Source organism: Macrobrachium nipponense, chromosome 21 (assembly GCF_015104395.2).
Source record: "Macrobrachium nipponense isolate FS-2020 chromosome 21, ASM1510439v2, whole genome shotgun sequence".
Classification (NCBI taxonomy): domain Eukaryota; kingdom Metazoa; phylum Arthropoda; class Malacostraca; order Decapoda; family Palaemonidae; genus Macrobrachium; species Macrobrachium nipponense.
The window spans coordinates 24,444,911-24,464,488 of NC_087212.1; the positions used below are offsets into that span (position 1 = coordinate 24,444,911).

Sequence of the window (19,578 nt, forward strand, 5' to 3'; positions counted from 1 at the left end):
TAAGAACCATGATACTGACGTAGGCCTTACAGAAGGTCTAAGTCTAGCACAAGCCTTGGGAATAGACGAGAAGTAGGAGTCTGTCAAGTCTATGTGAAACCAAATTGAAAAATCTCTTTTTCAAGGCTGACTTGTTTGTCGTAATGGTGCTAAGCTGCTAAGCCTTTTTCAAATTAAGATCTTGAAAAAGATATAGCGAATTGATTTCATGATTCTAATATCTGATTCTCTCAGGAAGGTTGCTAACTTTTTGACAGCCGCGTCATACTGTCTCAAAGTTGAATCCCATGTTTTATCAGATTCCAAGAAGAGAATATTTTGAGGGTCAATATTCGCATCTCTTTTCGCTGCAAACTTCATGAAATCCATAAAGTTAGGGTTTGAGAATTCTGAGGAAGCGAACACAGTCTTCGTTTGCACTGACTGGGAGAGCCTGGGACTGGGGAATTCGAAGAGGACGAACGACCCAGTTCCAGAATTAGAGGGTACCAATTGCTCTTCGGCCAGTCTGGGGCTACTAGAGCCACTTGACCTTGAATGTCCTGAGTTTGTTCAGTACCTTCATGAGAAGATTCACTGGAGGGAAGACATAAATCTTCTCCCAGTTGTTCCAGTCTAGGGCCAGGGCGTCCGTGGCATAGGCCAGAGGGTCCAGGTTGGGGGCCACATAACATGGGAGTTTGTGGTTCGCTTGGGATCGCGAAGAGATCCACTTGTAGGCCTGGAACTCTCTGAAGAATCCATTGGAACGAACTGCTGTCCAGTGACCATTCCGACTCTAGAGGTACTGATCGGGATAGAGCATCTGCTATGACGTTTCTCACTCCAGCTATATGGGTGGAGGAGAGGTGCCAACTGAACTTGTCGCCAGGGAGAAGATGGCTACCATGACATGATTTAGATGACGTGCTTTGGAGCCTCCCCTTGTTTATACAATGGACTACCACTGCGCTGTCTAAGACTAGCTTTATGTGGGAGTACTTCGGCGGACGTAACCTTTTTAGAGTCAAGAACACTGCCATTGCTTCCAGTACGTTTATGTGGAACTGACGGAACTGAGGTGACCAAGTTCCTTGAACTTTCTTGAACTGAGAATATCCTCCCCAACCGCTTAACGAAGCGTCTGTGTGGATGGTAATCCCCAAGGAGGAGGAAACTGAAGGGGCACTGATATTGATAAGTTCTTGACTTTTGCCCACGGGCGTAGTCGATTCCGTAGAACCTGAGGGACTGAGGATAATTTGTCCCTGGACCTGACATTTGCTCGTGAGCGCCAGATTCTGGTTAGGTCTTTCAGTTTGGCTTTCATCAAGATGTTTGTCACTGATGCAAACTGGAGTGAACCCAGATCCTTTCCTGGGTTCTTCTTGACGCAAGGTTTGTGACTCAGAAATTGCTTTACTGACTTCGCTATTTCTTTCCTCTTGGCTGATGGAATCGACAGAGTATGGAGGATAGATTCCATTGAATGCCCAGCCACTGAAAGTTTGACCCTGGAGTGAGTCTTGACTTGGTCCTGTTTATCTTGAAGCCTAGATATTCCAGGAACTGAATCACTTTCAGTGTTGCTTTGTGGCATTCCTCGACTGTTGGAGCCCAGATTAACCAATCGTCGAGATACGCTACTACCATAACCCCCTGCGATCTTAGTTGTTTGAACTACCACTTCCGCCAAACTTCGTGAACACCCTGGGTGCTACGTTGAGCCCGAAAGGAACTACCTTGAAGGAGAATGCCTGATCTCCTATCTTGAAGCCCAGATACGGACGGAAGTGCCTTGCAATAGGGATATGATAGTAAGCGTCTGTAAGATCGATAGAGGTGGTGACGGCCCCACGGGGAATAAGTAAGGTCCGTACCTGCAGAGATCGTGAGCATCTTGAACTTGTCGCAGCTGAATGGCTAAGTTTAAGCGGGACAAGTCTAGATTACCCTTCATTTTTTTTTTTGTGAGCCTTTCTTTGGAACGCTGAACAAGCGCCCTTTGAAACTTTAACCTGTTGACTCTCGCTATTAGCTCCTTTCTGAAGGAGGTCCTCCGCATACTCCGTCAATTCTTTGGATGGAAGTTGGCGGAAAGGTCTGGATGGGGGCGGGTTCGCTACCCAACTCCAACCCAGGCCTTTTGACACAATGCTTTGCGCCCACTTGCTGAAATTCCACCGGTGGCGGAAGTGAAACAGCCTCCCTCCTACCTGAAAGTCCTCATTGGTGTTGGTAGCCTCCGCTGGCCTCCCCTGAAATGCTTCCTCTATTAAAGGACCCTCCCGATCCTCTCTGACGAAAAGGATCGCTTACCTCTGCCTCCCTTACCCGAGCGGTCATACTTCTGGGAAGCCTGGCCCTCGAAGACTTGATTGAAGGCTGGGAGAGAGCGTAAGAGGTGGAGGGTTGAGGCTGGGGGGAAATGACATAGATTGGCTGCGATTGAGCCTTGGAGGTAGAAGGTTGGGCTGCTTGCACCAACGGGACAGCTGGAACCGGCTGGGTAAAGTGTGGCTGTTTCTTTTGGTAAGGCTGGAAACGTCTGGGTTTCTTCTGAGCCTTACCTCTGACCACTTGATCTTGGCGTCTCTTGGCCGTAAGACCCCAACGATCTTTAAGGCTTTGGTTCAGCCTTGTAGCCTCTGCCTGGACCTCCTTCACCATCGCATCTGGGAAGAGGTCTGCTCCCCAGATGTTCGATGCAAGCAACTTATTCGTTCATGCCGAATCGTTGCTTCTTGGAGGACATGATTCCTACAGTTTGTTCTAGCCGTGGCGAACTCGAACATATCAGACTGCACCGTTTGAGTCAGAGACTTGGTGAGAAGCTTAAAAAGTGGCTCAGAACCATAGGAAATGGTAGCACATCGGTCATGGCCATGGTATTGATAGACTGGCCAGCCTAGACTTGGCATCAAATTCTGCATGAATGAGGCTATCCGGAAGTCTAGGCAGCTTCTCACCAAACTGCTCCATAGCACAGTCTGGTTTTGAGTTTGCCCGCAGAAAAAGTGTTGGGCAGATCTTCCCACAACTCACGGCTGAGGGAAGTAAAGGAGACGTAGGGTCGCTTCTTTCAGCTGAGGCAACGAATCCCCCTTCTGGGCTGCTGGAATGGTAACCGTAGCAATCTTTGTCAAGAAAGGGAGCGGGGTACTCTCTTCCATTGTAAAGATTGTGAAAGGACTCTTAAATGGCTGTATTCTCGTGTTGTTCGAACCGTCCATGTCCTCTAGACACCTGAGCCATTCTCTCTGAGCCTGGTCTCGTGAATAGAGGACTGTTTCTTTCGGTACTATCCGCTTCGTCTCGAGTCATGGAGAGGCGGTGAGCTGGCGTAGCCGATGAACGAGGCTGAAGGTCTTCCGGGTAGAACTCGAAGTCTTCAACCTCCGTTCCACATTCCGATGAAATAAGCCCGTCCTGGAAGGGGGCGTATGATGCTACTCCTCCAAGGATTGTTCATACTGAACGGAGGTAGAGAGTCATACGGAGGCAATTGCGCTCCCCTGTGCTGAAAGGTGGGGGTGGGGGAGAAGCTAGCGGAGCTTGGCTCAGTACCGGCTATAATGTTGTCCTGGGCATGAGCTGATCCTATCACCGGACCAACCGGGAGAAAACATGTTGTTCCATACTGGTTTTCAGAGACCCCACCAGATCGCCCACTTGTTGCAACAGGCCAGCGTTGGGATCCAAAGCCGGAGCTGCTGCGGCGAGGTGGACGGGTGGGGCTCTGAACCGGAACCAAAAGGTAGTGGAACGGTTGACTCCGCTGGAGTGTGTGATCTCTCCCTGGAGGATCTACTCCTAGAGGATTTGGAGCCGGACCAGAAGCTTTAGACCTCTCTGCTCCGGGGTTTTTAGCCGGAGACTACGAGATGATGATGACGCCGACGCCGTCTTTTTGTACGACGACGACGCGGTAGTCAAGGTTTTTACTGCTTGTCCTTTGACCTTAGGTCTAACGGAAGCATCAGGAGAAGTATACAGTTCTGTACCTGTAAAGCCTTGGAAGGATGGAGATTTGCAGGGGTAGAAGATCCAGTGGCACCCAAGGGCATCCCTTGGGCGTCCAACGTACTCACCTCGACCAACAGGTCGTCTACCACCTACCATGGGTTCAATATTAAGATCCAATGTCGCGACTTCCGAGGAGATGTCCTGGCCTGGATCCGTCAACGAGGCAGCGAGCTGTTGTTGAATGAACGCAATAGTCGGGGCCGCCTCTGCTGGGTCGACGTAGCCCGTTGACTTGCCTCCGGGGAAGATCAGGACCGCCAACCTCTTTCGAGAATGTAGGGCATACCCTTGGCGCGTTCTTCCCAAAAACGCCGACCCAGGCCCGCAGGGTTGCCAGTGCGGTGTCCTTCACAGCCGGAGCCTGGAAGAGGGGGTATTTATTAGTTTTTAAGATTAAACTAAAACTAAAACTAAATTTAAAAGCTTAAACTTAAAATTATAGGGGGATGCGAAATCCCCACCTGTATTTTTTATCTTAAGTTTAAGAAAGATTTGAATTTTTTAAAACTTAAGAACTATAACGAAGTAGGGGACTGGCTAACGGAGTTGGAAATACTTACCCCGTCTAAGAGCTGGCCTCACCAGATCATAACAGATGGTGCATGTCTCGTGATACCAGACCTGGAGGTCCCCGTGCGGAGTCGCGCATGGAGCATGGGACCGGCAAACTTCATGTCCACAGGGGTGTTGAAGCGTGGCGGCGCATCCCGGATGCTCACAGTTGGTGGTCTGTAAGTGAAAAAGACACTGAGCATCTTAAAGGCTATCACTTACAGGCTAAAGGACAGAAGAACTCCGCTGCATGCCGGAGCTCGGAAAAAATTTGGGCATAACCCCCCCTTCCCTTAACGCCTGAATAGGCTATAACTCCGGAGAGATCCGGTGAGGCAGACAAGGGAGGGGGATGGTTTTAAGGTAAGCTTAAGATAAACTTACTAGTTTAACATAACTGATTCTTAAACCTATAAAAATCGAACGTACCGGACTAAGTCCAGTGCGTGGCGGAGCGTGTCGCGACTTCAGCGCGACGGAGGGTTAGTAGAGACCAACTGTATGCCTCAGTCCACCCTGCGGGGTGGACTAGCACCTTTCCACTTGGATGCCGGAGCTCCGGTAGAAAAGGAGCCCCAGTAAGGTGGGAAAGGGCGAGAGGGCACACAGACTCGCGCTAGCAACGGAGCGACGGAAAGAAGAAGCGACGGAGGGGGGAAAGGCCAGTCCCCCCCCCTAGCCATCCGGCCGGGACCGAGAAGCTGGAGAGGTCGAGTCCAGTCTGGGTCTGTCCCGTCCCTCTACTTCCCTCCGCCTGGGGGGAGAGGGAGGCAGGCTCGGGTATGCGGAGCGAGCGTGGGCAGACCAACCCTCCCCCCGGCCCTATGGAAGAGCGGGAGGAGGGGAAGATGACTGGACAGGCGTCTGGCTGCTCCGTGATCACGTAGTGACCACGGGGCCCGGGCTGGTAACAACAAAACAATGAAACGATAAGGCCTAGAATACACAAACCGGATGATCAGAGAGAAGCTATAAGGAAGCAACCGAACTGAAGAGCGGTAGCGCATGGGCCCTATGGGCCATAACCTAGGCTAGATGAAGCCAGACGCCTACACTAACAAAAACATCATAAATTAAATAAAACATGAAAGAAAGAAACAAAACAAAATAGTAGGAGAAACAATCCAGGAGTGTACGACTAACCCGAAAGAAAGTCTACCACTCAAAGCTAGCCGGGGCCGATACTAAGAGCCGTGGCTAGGTCTGGATAGAAGGAGCCTACGTAAGGTAAAAAGACATGCATGCATGACATAAACTGCGTAGACTGTACCCTAAAACAAATAGGATGACTAAAAATAGAGCGTACTAAAGTAAAAGGGAAAAGGTTCTGGGTATGGAAGACCAAGAACGAAACCCGCCACGAGGCAGAACCATGCTGCCATGCTTCCGACCTAGAGTTCGTATTTATACCTAAAAAACGGCAAATACTGGCTCAAGGATGGAAAAAACCAAATAGCAATAAATATTGAGTACTTAACTTAGCTGCTGCGATGGCTGCACGCTCCATGATAAGTAAATCCAAAAATAAGGGCACAAAAACACAGAGCAAAAAAGGGCACGTGTATACAGTGTGCGCTAACTGAAAAGGATGGCCACCAGAGGCGCAGCAGTCGGCAGCATGGGATGGAGTAGTAGTAGTTGCTGCCCACTCTGTGGGTCGGCTCCCCTCTTGTGGGGATTTTGTAGTGGGAGATTTCTATTGGCAAGCGGCTCGTGGTAGTGGTCTCACTCGCCATAGTGTTCATACCGACACCCTCTTGGAGGGTGAGCGAGTCAGTTGTACTGACCTTTTTCTTTATTTATTTATTCTCTGGTATGTGTTAGTACATTTACCCTAGAAATAATAGATTAAAGGATATTTCGCGCAGCGACACGAGCTGAGCCCAGAAATCAGATCGTTATTGTGAATTGTGGTATTTTAAGAGCTGGAAATATACTGAGATCTCAAAAGACTGAGGAAGTTAAGAAATATAACAAGGTTAGGGGAGCAGTTAATCTGTTAAACAAAAAATAGAAGTAGCAGCAGGAAGACAAACAGGAAAACTCAGAAAATCATGAAATGAGGGTACACATAAAGACCTAGACATTATGGAAATTGAAGCATACATTATGCAACACACTGGTGTGGAGAGAATTTTACCTTTTGGTTTCCAATATGGAGAAAATCTGATGTAAGATTATTAATAATAATGACTATGATTGTCTATGAACTTCTGAAACAAAAAATGGATTTGCTGAAGATTTTTTTTACAATTGAAATTATCTTGTAAATCAGATGATTAAAAGGGGCAACTATAAAGAAGAATAAATGAAAATTATTTACCTTGTGTAAACAAGAAACAATTATTCTTCTACTAAAGAAATAAAGGCCACAAAATTACCATGCATTGTATGGTACTGCCTATTAAAAGAAAAATAAAACAATGTCATGGGAATGTGAATGCTTACTTTCCAACTAGTGCTGCTGAATTAGTGTATATAATAAAGCCTGAGACAGCAGCTAAAATTCCCCCAATAAGACAGCAACCAACTGCATCAGGGATGTGAGAACCAGTGAGAGAAGTCAGTCCCATGCAGCCCATGGCTACCATCACACCCATAACTGCTGCAAGATCTTCAAGGAGAACAACATTCACACTAGGGTCCTGACCTCGCAAAACTGGAAAAACAAAACAAAAAAATATAAGTGGCTTTACAGTAATGTTACAGTCTATATGAAATAATTAATAACAATACGGAAACTCAATAAAGTGGTCCCCCAGTATCCGCGGGGGATGTGTTCCAGACACCCCTGTGAATAGTTGAAACCCCTATAAAAATGCTTAAAACAGCGTACAGTGGTACCTCTACATACGAAATTAATCTGTTCCAAGGCGGCCTTCGTAACCTGAGCTTTTGGTATCTTGAACTGCATTTTACACGTAAATTGCCTAATTCGTTCCAAGCCTTACAAAAACACCCCAGTAAATTTTATAATAAAGCTAAATTGGCCAATAAACAATGAAATACTACAACAATTTGGACCATTCAATACCTAACTTAATACGTACTACTAATATGTACCTGTAAATAAAGTGTATTAGTGTACATGGTATACAAGAAATACTGTACGTACATACGTACGCATGTAGTAAAATATGGAACCTTACCTTTCAAGTGAGGCTATCTCCAAAAATGGCAACAGAGGAGGAGGACAAACAGCAGAAAATTTTGTACGTAGTACGTACACTTAATGAAACACATTAAAATGTCAGGAAACATAAACTAAGCTATACGAAACACATTAACTTTACAATAAACTTAAAATTAATTTTTTTTTTAATACATTTTTTTACTTTTTTATACCGTTTTTTTTTTTTTTTTTTTAAATACAAAATTTCAATTTCTTCACCACTTTCAACTTTGTTTTTTCATAGTATCAATTGGATCTTCCTTTTTGCTTACTCCTACTAAAGGCCTCTTTAAAAAATAACTATCCAAGGAAGATTGCTTCTGCCTACTTTTCATAATGTACCTGAAACGACTCAGGGAAAACATCATCGAACTGCGCAAGCATACGACCTGCGTAAGCCTTTTCGAGGTGTCTCTTTTCTACAAATGATTGCACCTTATGAAAAGCAGCTAGAGCATCTTTAATTTCTGCCGTTGTCATAGGGTCCTCCTCCTCCTCGCTGCTGCTAGAGAACTCTTCTTGAACAACGTTATGTTGCATGGCTTCCAACTCCTTCAGGTCATCTGTCGTAAGGTCCTCTTGGTGCTCCTCGAGAAGGTCATTGATGTCGTCCTTGTCGACGACCAGCCCCATGGACTTGGCGAGTGCAACGATCTCATCAAGATCTGGTTGCGAAACAGTTTCAGGATCGTCAACTGTTCCTGAATCTGCATCAGCTTCGCCCATGTCGAATCTCTCGAAGTCTCGGGCGGATACGGCATCAGGCCAGAGTTTCCTCCACGAAGAATTAAAGGCTCGCCTCGAAACCTCCTGCCAAGCTTGATCGATGAGTCGGATGCATATCACAACACTGAAATGCTCCTTCCAAATTCACGCAAAGTGAGGTTTGAGGTATCGGTGATGTCGAAACATCTCTTGAAAAGATGTTTCGTATACAGCTTCTTGAAGTTCGATATTACTTGCTGGTCCATGGGCTGGAGGAGAGGGGTGGTGTTAGGCAGAAGATAAAGAACCTTGATATCAGAATACTCCGCTAGGATATCTTCCTCGAGGCCAGGAGGGTGAGCAGGGGCATTGTCCAACAACAGCAGTCATTTCAGAAGGAGGCACTTCTCTTCCAAGAACTTCTTCACTGTTGGGCCGAAACACAGATTTACCCACTCCGTGAACAAAAGTCTCGTTACCCAGGCTTTCGCATTAGCCCTCCACATTACTGGAAGCTTCTCCTTTAGCACTTTGTAGGCCTTGAAGGCTCGAGGAGTCTCCGGATGATAGACAAGTAGGGGTTTCACCTTGCAATCCCCACTGGCGTTCAAACAAAGTGCGAGCGTAAGCCTATCTTTCATAGGCTTACGCTTCTTCCCTTCCTGCGTGATGTACGCCAGTCTCATCACAGTTGAAGACTTGCTGAGAACTGTAGCCTTCCTTGATTGTCATCTCGTCGAACGTCTTAATAAAGGCTTTGGCCACTTTCGTGTCCAAGCTGGCCGCCTCCCCATGCCGCACCACCGATTGGATGCCAGTCCGTGTACGGAATTTTTCGAACCACCCATGAGAAGCCTTGAAGTCTGGGGTTGGCGTCGATGTCCCTTCTCCTCCGTCGTCTTTGGCCTGGGCAATCAAATCGCCGAAAATAGCACTCGGTTATCATATCGCCAGCGATTTCTTTGTCTTTTATCTAGACAAGAAGCAGCCTTTTCATCTCGTTGTGCACGTGGCTCCTCTTGCTAGACAAAATAGTCACGCCCTTGAAAGGTGTAGCTGCTTTGATGGCTTCCTTCTGCTTAAGGATGGTCCCTATTGTCGATAGATTTCGGCCATATTCCTTGGCGATCACACTCAATCGCATGCCAGCTTCATACTTTTCATTATCTCCCTCTTTGTCTCAAAAGAAAGCATCCTCTTCTTTCCGTGAACTTCAACTTTCTTGGGACCCACGACTACGTATATACTGTACGTAATTAAGTTATGTAGTATACGTATGTACATACTAAAGTTCTCACACAACACACGATAAAGTAGTACTACAACGAAATCACTAACGAATTTACGTTAATAAACGAAATCGTATAGAACGAATGAATTCCGTGTGCTTGCGATAACGATGCTGCTACCGAGTGGCCGAAAAAGCACGCCGCTACGTAGATGGGAGAGATGCCGACCAAAAGGAGAACAGGATCTTATGGCGGTGACTAGCATCAGGAACCAATGGGAGAGCGGAAGGATGGTAGCGAGTCTACTCAGTTGGCAGCACGCGAGTTTTAAAATCGTTATCGGTGGTCCGGGCGAATCTCGGGACTTTACAGCAACAACCTTTCGTATCCTGAACTATTTTCGTATGTAGAGCCAATAAAATCTCCGTATTTGCTTTTGTAACTCTAATTTTTCGTAATTTGAGCCTTTCATATGTCGTGGTACCACTGTATTTTGTTAGTTAAAACTCAAGAAAAACCCACTAAAAATCTTTATACCAGGTTTTTTAAATAGTTTTATCACAAAAAGTGCATTTTATGATAAATCTGAAGATAAAAAAAAGGAATTTGTGGATAGTTCTCAAAAAAAGAAAAATACAGCGAATAGATGAATTTCCCGTGAATAATAGGGGGAAATGTTCCAGTATGATCTGCGAATCCGCGAGTCCCCGAATCCAGAGAACATGAATACGGAGGGGTTCACTGTAATTTTAAATCCTACTAATAAAATCACTATTGCATGCGTGTTGTATCATGGTAAAAATGATTTCCTAAGTAATCAAAATTACAGTGGACCCCCACATTCGCGTTCTCCGAATTCACAGACTCATGCATTCGCGGATTTCTCTCAGGAACATTTCCCCCCATTTTTCGTGGAAAATTTGCCTATTAGCAGTATTTTTCTGAGAAATAACCAGAAATTCCTGTTTTTTTTTATCAATTTCATCATAAAATGCACTTTTTTTGATAAAATTATTAAAAAGACCAAGTATAAAAATTTTTAGTGGGTTTTTTTCTTGAGTTTTAACCAACAAAATAATTGTTTTCAGCATTTTTAAAGGGGTCCCAACTATTCACGGATTCTAACTATTTACGCGGTGGTCTGGTACACATCCCTCGCGAATACGGGGGGACCACTGTACTCACTGACTAAAAAGTACAAAGAATCTTAAAGAAAAATTTCCTTTGATGTTAAAATTACTCATGATCATCAGCAATACACACTCATACACTCATCTGGTGAAAATATATAATTTTTTATAATAAAATATATTATTTGGACACTTACCTACTGTTAAAGTTAGCTATATCTCCGCGCAGATTAGGTGAGTCGGCATTCACACAAAAAATCGAATGGCTGCCCGGATGACTGTCTAGTTTACCTGTTTTCAACCAGGTGTGTTTCGAATGCTTTAGCTCTTGTCAGAATTCTCCTTGATAGTCCACTAAGTTGTGGGGAGGCTGGGTGGGGTCTATTTTAACAGTAGGTAAGTATCCAAATGATAAATTTTATTATAAAATTTTATATTATTTATGATGAATCTTACCTACTTTTTAAGTTACCTGATTCCCACAATATGAAGAGGATGGTGGGTAGTGCAGCTAGACAAAAATCCTCTCAGCCATTCGGGCTAAAGGCTTCTTGCATGAAACCCAAAACATTCTCACCTGATCTGGAATCCTTTCTGGATTTTACTACCACCAGAAGTTGGATTCTATTCAGGGAGCAAGGCTCTCATACATGTGTAGCAAAGAGCAACCTTACAGAGAAAACGGCTTCTAATCAGCCAGAATGAAACAGAAGCGGCATGAGGGGACCCCTGTGCCTGTGTCAAAAAGCCCTATAAAATAAGTAACTTAAAATATATACCTTTACGATATAAAGGTACACTCCTATACAAAATTTGTACCTTCAAGCTCCCCAAAATATTAAAACCCGGGATTTAAACAAAAGGGCCCAAAGAATTGCTCTTTCTTCGGTTCAGGAAAAGACTAATAAAGGTAGAAGTTATGGAGCTAGTTCTCATGCACTAGCCTAATCAAATACGTCACAGAGGTCCTCGTGTCCCTTGACAAAGACATTATACGTTTCTAAAAACAAAAAACAAAAGGTTACCTTTGCCTCTTCCAGGCTTAACCTTCACAAATACATTCTAGGTTTTCTAAAACCACAAAATTAAAAAAATAACTTTGCCTTCAAGCTTAACCATTGACAAAGACAGCTCGGTTTTCTAAAACCAGAAAACAAAAGTTTAATTTTGCCTCTTCTGGGCTTAACCTTTGACGACATCTACATTCCTAAAACCACAAAACAAAACTTTGCCTCTTCAGGATTAACCTTTGACAAAGATTTTTTAGGTTTCTAAAAGGAAGATAATGATGTTCTAGGTTTAATCTATCTGATTAAGTTTTAACTGCCCCAACAGGATAGAGAAGTTTCTTTTTCTTCCCAAGTAAGGAGGTTACATAAGAATTCTTACAGGTCACAGTAAAATGTAGCCTTCACATCAATAGCATTCCCTTTACAACAGCTTAAAGAATGGTACTGGCAATAAATTTACTTATTAACTGCTGATAGTATGCTAAATAAAAGGTTTTATAGTAAATTCAGATAAAGTTTAGACCTGCATCTAAACTCGAGAGAGACTGCTATAGAAATGAAAGGGCTTCAAACTCAACACCTTATAGTGCTGATCCTCAGCGAGATCTACAAGTACATGATGCAATACCGAGGAAATTATATAAAACCTATTCTCCTGGTGCCAGAGGCTCTGCCTCTACACCGGGAACCGTCTTGGCTGCTCACTCGCGAGAGGTACCGAGTGTACGGTCACCCGCGGGTGAGCAGCCAGGGTCCAGCCCACTGAGCCTGCTCACCGGCAGGACCCAGACACGGAGCGGAAGACTGGTGGCAGTCGCCCAGGTGACTCCCGCCAGACTGGCGATCGCTCTCGCAGCGACCCGTTGGTACCCAGGGTTGACGCGACTGTCCCACTGGACCGTCCGCGGGCTGAGGCTAGGAAGAGGTCCCCCGGTCACCAGGCCCAGTCTTGGCTGGGCCAGGTACCGTGACACGCCGCAAGGACGGTGCATGCTCCCATCGCGCCAGTGGACTCTACCGGTCTCCCAACCGTTGCTCCCACCGGGACCAGACGGTAGCAGCTCTCCTGATGCTCGCGACCGTCGCTACTGTCCTCGGTCCAGCGGCTCTCCCCAGGGGGACCGCAGGACGGCAATCGCCTGCAGCCCTCCCAGCCCACCGGCTCGGCTGATAGGCAGGGAGGGAGCGTCAGGTCTTCCTCTCCTGTCCCTTCAACTTCCTCGGGCTACACCGGGAGGAGTGAGGTGATTAGGAGTGACGGTGAGGAGTGCGCTTCTCACGGTCGGTCCCGCCACAAGGGCCTACAAGCCTGGCACGGTCTTGGGACCGAGCAGATCATACGCCCAAGTGGTTGGAGGAGACCACAAGGGGTCTGTCGTGGTTCCTCATGCAGAAGGAAAATCTCGGGAGGTGTTCTCCTTAAATGGACTTGACGGTCCATCCCCTCAGGATGCAATCACCCCAGAGATCCAGAGGTTGTTTGCAGAGGTCATTGCGCTGATTCATCAGCACAACGACCTCGGGGAAGGATCGGTGCTCCCTCCCTCCGAGCCTCCGTCAAGGCTGGAGTCATTCTGGGGGGCCTAAGAAGGAACCCAGGACGACAGTGAGTCTGCCCCGGTCCTCCTTGGCCGACGGTGTGCTGGGCCAGGTGAATTCTCTCGTCTCCGGACAAGAGGGTTCGCTTAGGTCCAGCAGGTCGACCAAGCTGCTCCCCCCTCCTCTACCAAGACAGCGGCATTTCTACGTGCCATCAGAAGACCCGCTGCCGCTCAAGCATGTTAACCCAGAGATAGCCAGGCTAACTCCGGGTGTGCCTCTCAGCTTCCTGCTGGCCGAGAATCTCTGGTTCTCACAGCAAGAGGCACAGGCCTTAGAAGCGACTGCCATGGCAGCATTCCAAGCAGTCTCCTGGCTGGACCTGTGGTCCCTCACAGTGTCCAAAGTTTCGGCTTCCTTGGGACACATCACTCCTGAAGGGGACCCAGTGTTCGGGAGACTGTGTCAGTCTGGAGGTAGGGCAATCTCATACCTTGCCCACCAGACAGCCAACCTGGTCCTGTGACATCGGGACACAGTCCTCGCTCGAGTAACCAGGGCGACAAGGTGTGAGGCAGCGCTGGGTCTTAGGAACGGACTGTTGCTGGGTTCCTCCTCTCTCTTCCCTAGAGAGATGGTGAACGCTGCGGTGGAACAGCGGCGCACTGAGGACAGGGACCGCCTAGTACACCAGGCAGTCTCCAAGGTGTCTGGGCAACCTCGAGCCACTGCAGCCAAACCACGTTCGGTCAAATTTGACTCTACCGAAATGGTCGAAAAACGCAATTGTAAGCTAAAAATCTTATATTTTAGTAATATTCAATCATTTACCTTCATTTTGCAACAAATTGGAAGTCTCTAGCATAATATTTTGATTTATGGTGAATTTATGAAAAAACTTTCCTTCCCTCAGCGCGCGGATTCTCCGCCATAAATCTCCGAAATGCGTACATCGCATTCTCGGAAAATTTGCTCCGTTTCATATTAGGCATTTCATAGAGTTTGTATATGAAAATGTGTGCAATTTCATGTAGAATAAAAGGAAAAATATTTGAAGGTTTGTAGCTTTTCTAATTTCCGAAATAATTGCATATAAAAAAAATTATAAAAAAATTTCGACATTTGGTCAACTTTAACTCGTTCGAAATGGTCGAAAACTGCAATTGTAAGCTAAAACTCTTACATTATCGTAATATTCCGTCATTTAACTTCATCTTGAAACAAATTCGAAGTCTCTATAACATTATTTAGATTTAATGGTGAATTTAAGAACAAAATAATTTTTTTACGGCCCTCAGCCACGTTATGAATTCATGCAATCATTTTGTGATAATATTTTCTCTGTGTTGGCGTTTTATCGTTTTACAATGGGGTGTGTATAACATTATTACAATTTAGTGTACATTACAACGAAAAAAAAAGTAACTTGTTACCTTTAACCGTTTTTGCGCACAGCGCGATTTGAATACATTATATATGAAATTTCGTTTTTGTGCTATCATATATCGCATTATATATGATAACTGATAATTTTTTTTTCATTTCTGATGGTTGCAAACTAAACTTCAGCCAATGACAAAAAAAGGAGCCAAAAATGAACTCTTAATCTTGAAAACTAAGCGCGCCTGTTTTTTTTTTTTTTTAAATATTTTTTCCGCTTCCACGCTCACTCCGAAACACCTCCGGCACACGGGAGACAATTTTTTTTTTTACCGTTTCGGCATTTAAGGGTTAAGATAGCAACGCAGGGACTGGACAGGGCACAACAAAAGCTCTTGAGCATCACAACCCACAAAGTCATTCAGTGATGGGAATGGAAAATTAAGTGAACCTGTCATCGTGCACAGAGGGATTTTAGGTCTTGGCCACGAATTCCGGGACAAATTCAAAGGACACCAATCCCCAACCCCTGGTGTGCTTCACATCATAGCTCAGACCATGGAGCTCTCCTACACTCTTCGAAGATGCCAAGGCCAGAAGGAAAACTGTCTTGAGCGTCAATTTCCTGTTTGATGAGCGACGCAAAGGCTCATATGGACCCTCAGTGAAGCTCTTGAGAACCAGGGAAACATCCCACGTCGGAGTCTTGAGGTCCCTAGAATTCAATTGATCAAACCCCTTAAATAGCAAGGAAAGTTTCCAGGACGAGATGTCAATACCTTTAAGGGGGCCGGCCGGAAGGCCAATATATGGGGGTATAGGGCGAAAAATGCAAAATCCTGAAACAATTCATGGAGCTTCATATGGCAATATGAGAATGCATCCATGAAATGTTTAGTCAAAATTCCTCTTACTTTCGTAGTTGCACGGTAATTAGTAAAAGTAACTCAATAAGCCAAAAACACTTATCCGTACATGATAATGCAATATTTCTTCTGTTAGCGTAAATTCTGATAATTATTACACTTTTAATCAAACAAATTATGACCAATGGCATCTGTAAGGATTCCATGAGTCACGAGACAGGAAATGAGTGAGCCATACCCAGACAGTGTGAGAAGAAACGTCGTAGAGGGTAGACATTCCAGTTTCACCTCTGACGTTTGCTTGCATTTTACGTCTGTTTTTCTTTCTTTTGGCAAGAATTTCATCATGCAAAAAAGAGGAAAAGACAAGCAAGACATCTCGTTGAGATAAAGAATAAACAATTTTGCTCTGATAAGAGTTCAAAAGGCGAAGGTATTAGCGGCATTAGTGAAGAAGAAAGAGGGAGTGTCGGTGAGAAAGGAGTGCCCATCTCGTCTGAAGCAGCGCCCCAAGCTATGAGCTTATCTGACCTCGCACCCACTCCTAGTACATCCACTGGTGCTACATCTACTCCCAGTACATCCACTGCTGCTACATTTACATCCAAGACTCGTATTGATATACGTACCTTGTTGTTGGAGAGTGAAGAAAGCAGCAATAATAGTGGCGACATAGAAGAGGAAGATAATCAACTCGTTCTTATAAGCAGAAAAAGATTATGTGAAATTTGTGGGAAAAGGTTGCCTGGGTGTAAATATACACAAAATTATGATGTGGATTTTGAAAATGATGCTTTCGAGACAAAAGTTAGAAGATCTTGTAAGAAATATCGCCTGAGAGCGACATCTACACCTACAAGATGCCCTCCAAATGAAAGTGCAAAAACATCAGCTGACATTTTCAAAACGAACGCTGCGTTGATTTATCATTCTATTTTAGAAGATTATGGATTTGCAGGAATCAAACGTCTTCAAGCTGCAATGGGATTTGAGCCAATGGGGTGAAATTATAAGTCAGGAGGTACTTGAGAATATTTTTGTATGAAGAAATGGGGAAAACACTACAAGGAAAAAACAAGAAGATATATATGAAAATATAAGGAAATACTACAGAGAAGATTGGATATATCCAGATGAAAATGGAATTTTGAATATTGATGTGTCGTACGATGGAACATGGATGAAGAGAGGTCATGTGTCAAATGTTGGAATGGGTGTGGTGATTGAGGTGTACACAGGCTACGTTGTAGACTTTGAAGTGCTGAACAAGTTCTGCAATGCTTGCTGACGCAAACAGTTCTCCCTGAACAATAAGGAACTAACAGAAGAGGAGTACAAAGTTTGGAGAACTTTGCATGAAAATGAATGTACTATAAATTATGAAGGAACAACAGCAGGAATGGAGGCTGAGGGAGCCAAAAGAGTATTTTCACATTCTCAAGATATTAGATTTTGATATGTCTCGTTTGTGGGTGATGGAGATTCAAGTGCATACAGTTACTGTCATTGCTATGAACAACGGTGCAGGGCCTTATGGAAATAATAAGTCACCAAAAATGACAATTTGTCCAAAATTGCATTTTTCCTAACTATACAAACCTGAGGTCCTTTTACAATAGGAAGGTACTAGCGGCAGCTGGATAGGTCGTAAGCTTTCGAACAAGGGGTTCGGTAGTTAACTGCTTGTCCGACAGGCGCGCGCGCGACTGGGAGGTAAACAAATCACTTTTGCTTTCGGCCCAAGCAAAAACTGCAGAGTGAGGGGTGGCATGAGGTGGGACTATGTGTAAAGGACCCTCAGGGTTGTATAGTTAGGAAAAATGCAATTTTGGACAAATTGTCATTTGTTCCGACACGGCATACAAACCTTCGGTCCTTTTACAATAGGAAGACTCACTTCTTGGGGGGGGAGGAAATCTGAGTCTTTGTGAACAGACTGGTGTTCGCCCAACCTTGGAATGCCTCCCTGGTCGTAAGAGCGAGGGAGGGATCCAAGCCTCTGTCCCGATTGATCAGGGTGTGCACCGCAGGATCAATGGTCAGACCTCTGGACCAAGTACTAAGAGAGAGGCAAGCGTATCTCTTCGGTACCAGCAAACAAGAACAAGTTCCTATTTGCAAGAGGCAACATAAAGTTATGTTTGTCTCTTGTTTGCAATCCCATTCCCCCCCCCATGTAGGAGGAAGTGGGGTGGATATCGCTCCCATCCCTAGTGAAAGGGATAGGATGGGGCTCTGTCGAGTAGCTCACCGCATCTCGTCCTTATCCAGCAAGGTGATGGACCGTTATCCTCTACCCACAGGTAGAGGGGGAGAAAAAGATAGGAAGAGAAGCCAGTCACTCTCTATTCACTTATCTATTCTTACAGTCACACCAGGACTCGATGCTGTTCAGCCTGCTAGGGTCTGGGTTAGCTACACAACGTGTTGAGCAGCCACCACGGGTCCCAAGGAAAACGATCCAAGGACCTGTGGGCAATATCCAAAAGGTAGAAGGAGGTGCCCAGTGGTCTGGTTGTACCAGACCCCTGCCTTCAGTACCTGCGCCACGGAGAAGTTCTTGTGTAACTCGAGGGAGCGTACTTCTAGGTCATCTTGGTGCTGACGAAGAGTCTTCAACACTCAGCCTGGGATGTCGAGTTTCTTCAGAAAGCGCGGTCGCGCTTTCACAGGACAAAGCAGCATCTCCTTCGCATCGAAGGCGGTGAAGTCCATTAGGGAGGGGATTGTGAAGGACTCTAACCGATCGTCAGGAACGAAGGGTTCAGAGTCTTCGCTACGAATTCGGTACGAAAATCGAGCGTCACGAATCCCCATCCCCTGGATGCTTGACTTCGCAGGAAAAGTCATGCAATTACCTCAGAGGAAAAGAATGGGAATGGTCGTATGACCTATCCCTCTTCTCGACTTCGGTGATGTCCTGTACCCATACTGGTCTATCCGTCTGCAGCGAAGTTGTTCTTCTCGGTAGTGGATAGGACACGACACTCAATGGTGGGTGTCGATGGTATGGGTACTGTGACAAGCCGTTAGGACGAAGAAAAGACTGTTATGGAACAACCGAACTAAGTCCACAGCGAAGTTCGTAACAGACTTGGGCGCTCTGACAGCTGCCGACTGACTGCGTTCGGTAGGAGGCAAGTTGTCCAAGCACGAGCAAGTCACGTGACCTTCGCCTTAAAAGGGTTATGCCAAGAGACTAAACAAATAAGGATTTTGACAAGGGAAAAATCTATTTCTGGTGATTGGCTCGTGTCGCCCTATGAAAGTATCTTTAATATCATCTTTCTAGGTAAAATTAGCCTAAAATTACCAGAGAAAAACAAAATTAAGAAAATGTCAGTAAAACTGACTCGCTCACTCTTAAAAAGAAGTGTCGGTATGATATAGGGGCGAGTGTGGAACACTACCACGAGACAAACACCAATTAGAACTTCCCTATCAAAATCCCCCCAAGAGAGAGCTGATACCAACGGGCGATGCGCCTCTACCACTACTACTAGAGGAACGCCACGGACAGCAGCGTCCCCTATCGGACCATCCTTAAATAAAACATAAATACATCTTGTCCTGCAAGGGGGGGGAAAACAAACCATAAAAAAGGGGATGGGTTTCATAGGGCGACACGAGCCAATCACCCAGAAATAGATTTTTCCCTTGTCAAAATCCCTTTTCTGGGCTCAGCTCGTGTCGGCCTATGAAAGAGTACCAGAGAAACAGACAAGATGGAAAAGGAATAATGAAAAACAGATTAAAATGATGGATATAATATAAGTAAATCAGATACAGCATACAAAATAAGCACTTAAACTAACTTATTCAATAATCAATAGAATGTTAGTAAACTAAAGTACTTAAATGGTATAATAAAAATAAAATATGCATGTAAAATAAGGAAATTTTGGATTTACTTAATTAGAATATATAAATACAATTATATACATATATGTGTCCTACCCTAGCATAAAAATAAGGGTAGGTACACTCAAG

At 45.1% G+C, this 19,578-nt stretch overlaps 1 protein-coding gene across 1 annotated transcript in view; it reads right to left on the minus strand.

The window, feature by feature from the left end:
• The window catches only part of LOC135197850 (proton-coupled zinc antiporter SLC30A9, mitochondrial-like), a gene marked incomplete in the record, with an annotated part of 249,988 nt that overhangs the window by 65,538 nt on the left and 164,872 nt on the right, over positions 1–19,578 (minus strand). Inside the window, 1 exon segment of the mRNA XM_064225031.1 lies at positions 7,006–7,216. Coding sequence (XP_064081101.1) covers positions 7,006–7,216 — 211 coding nt within the window.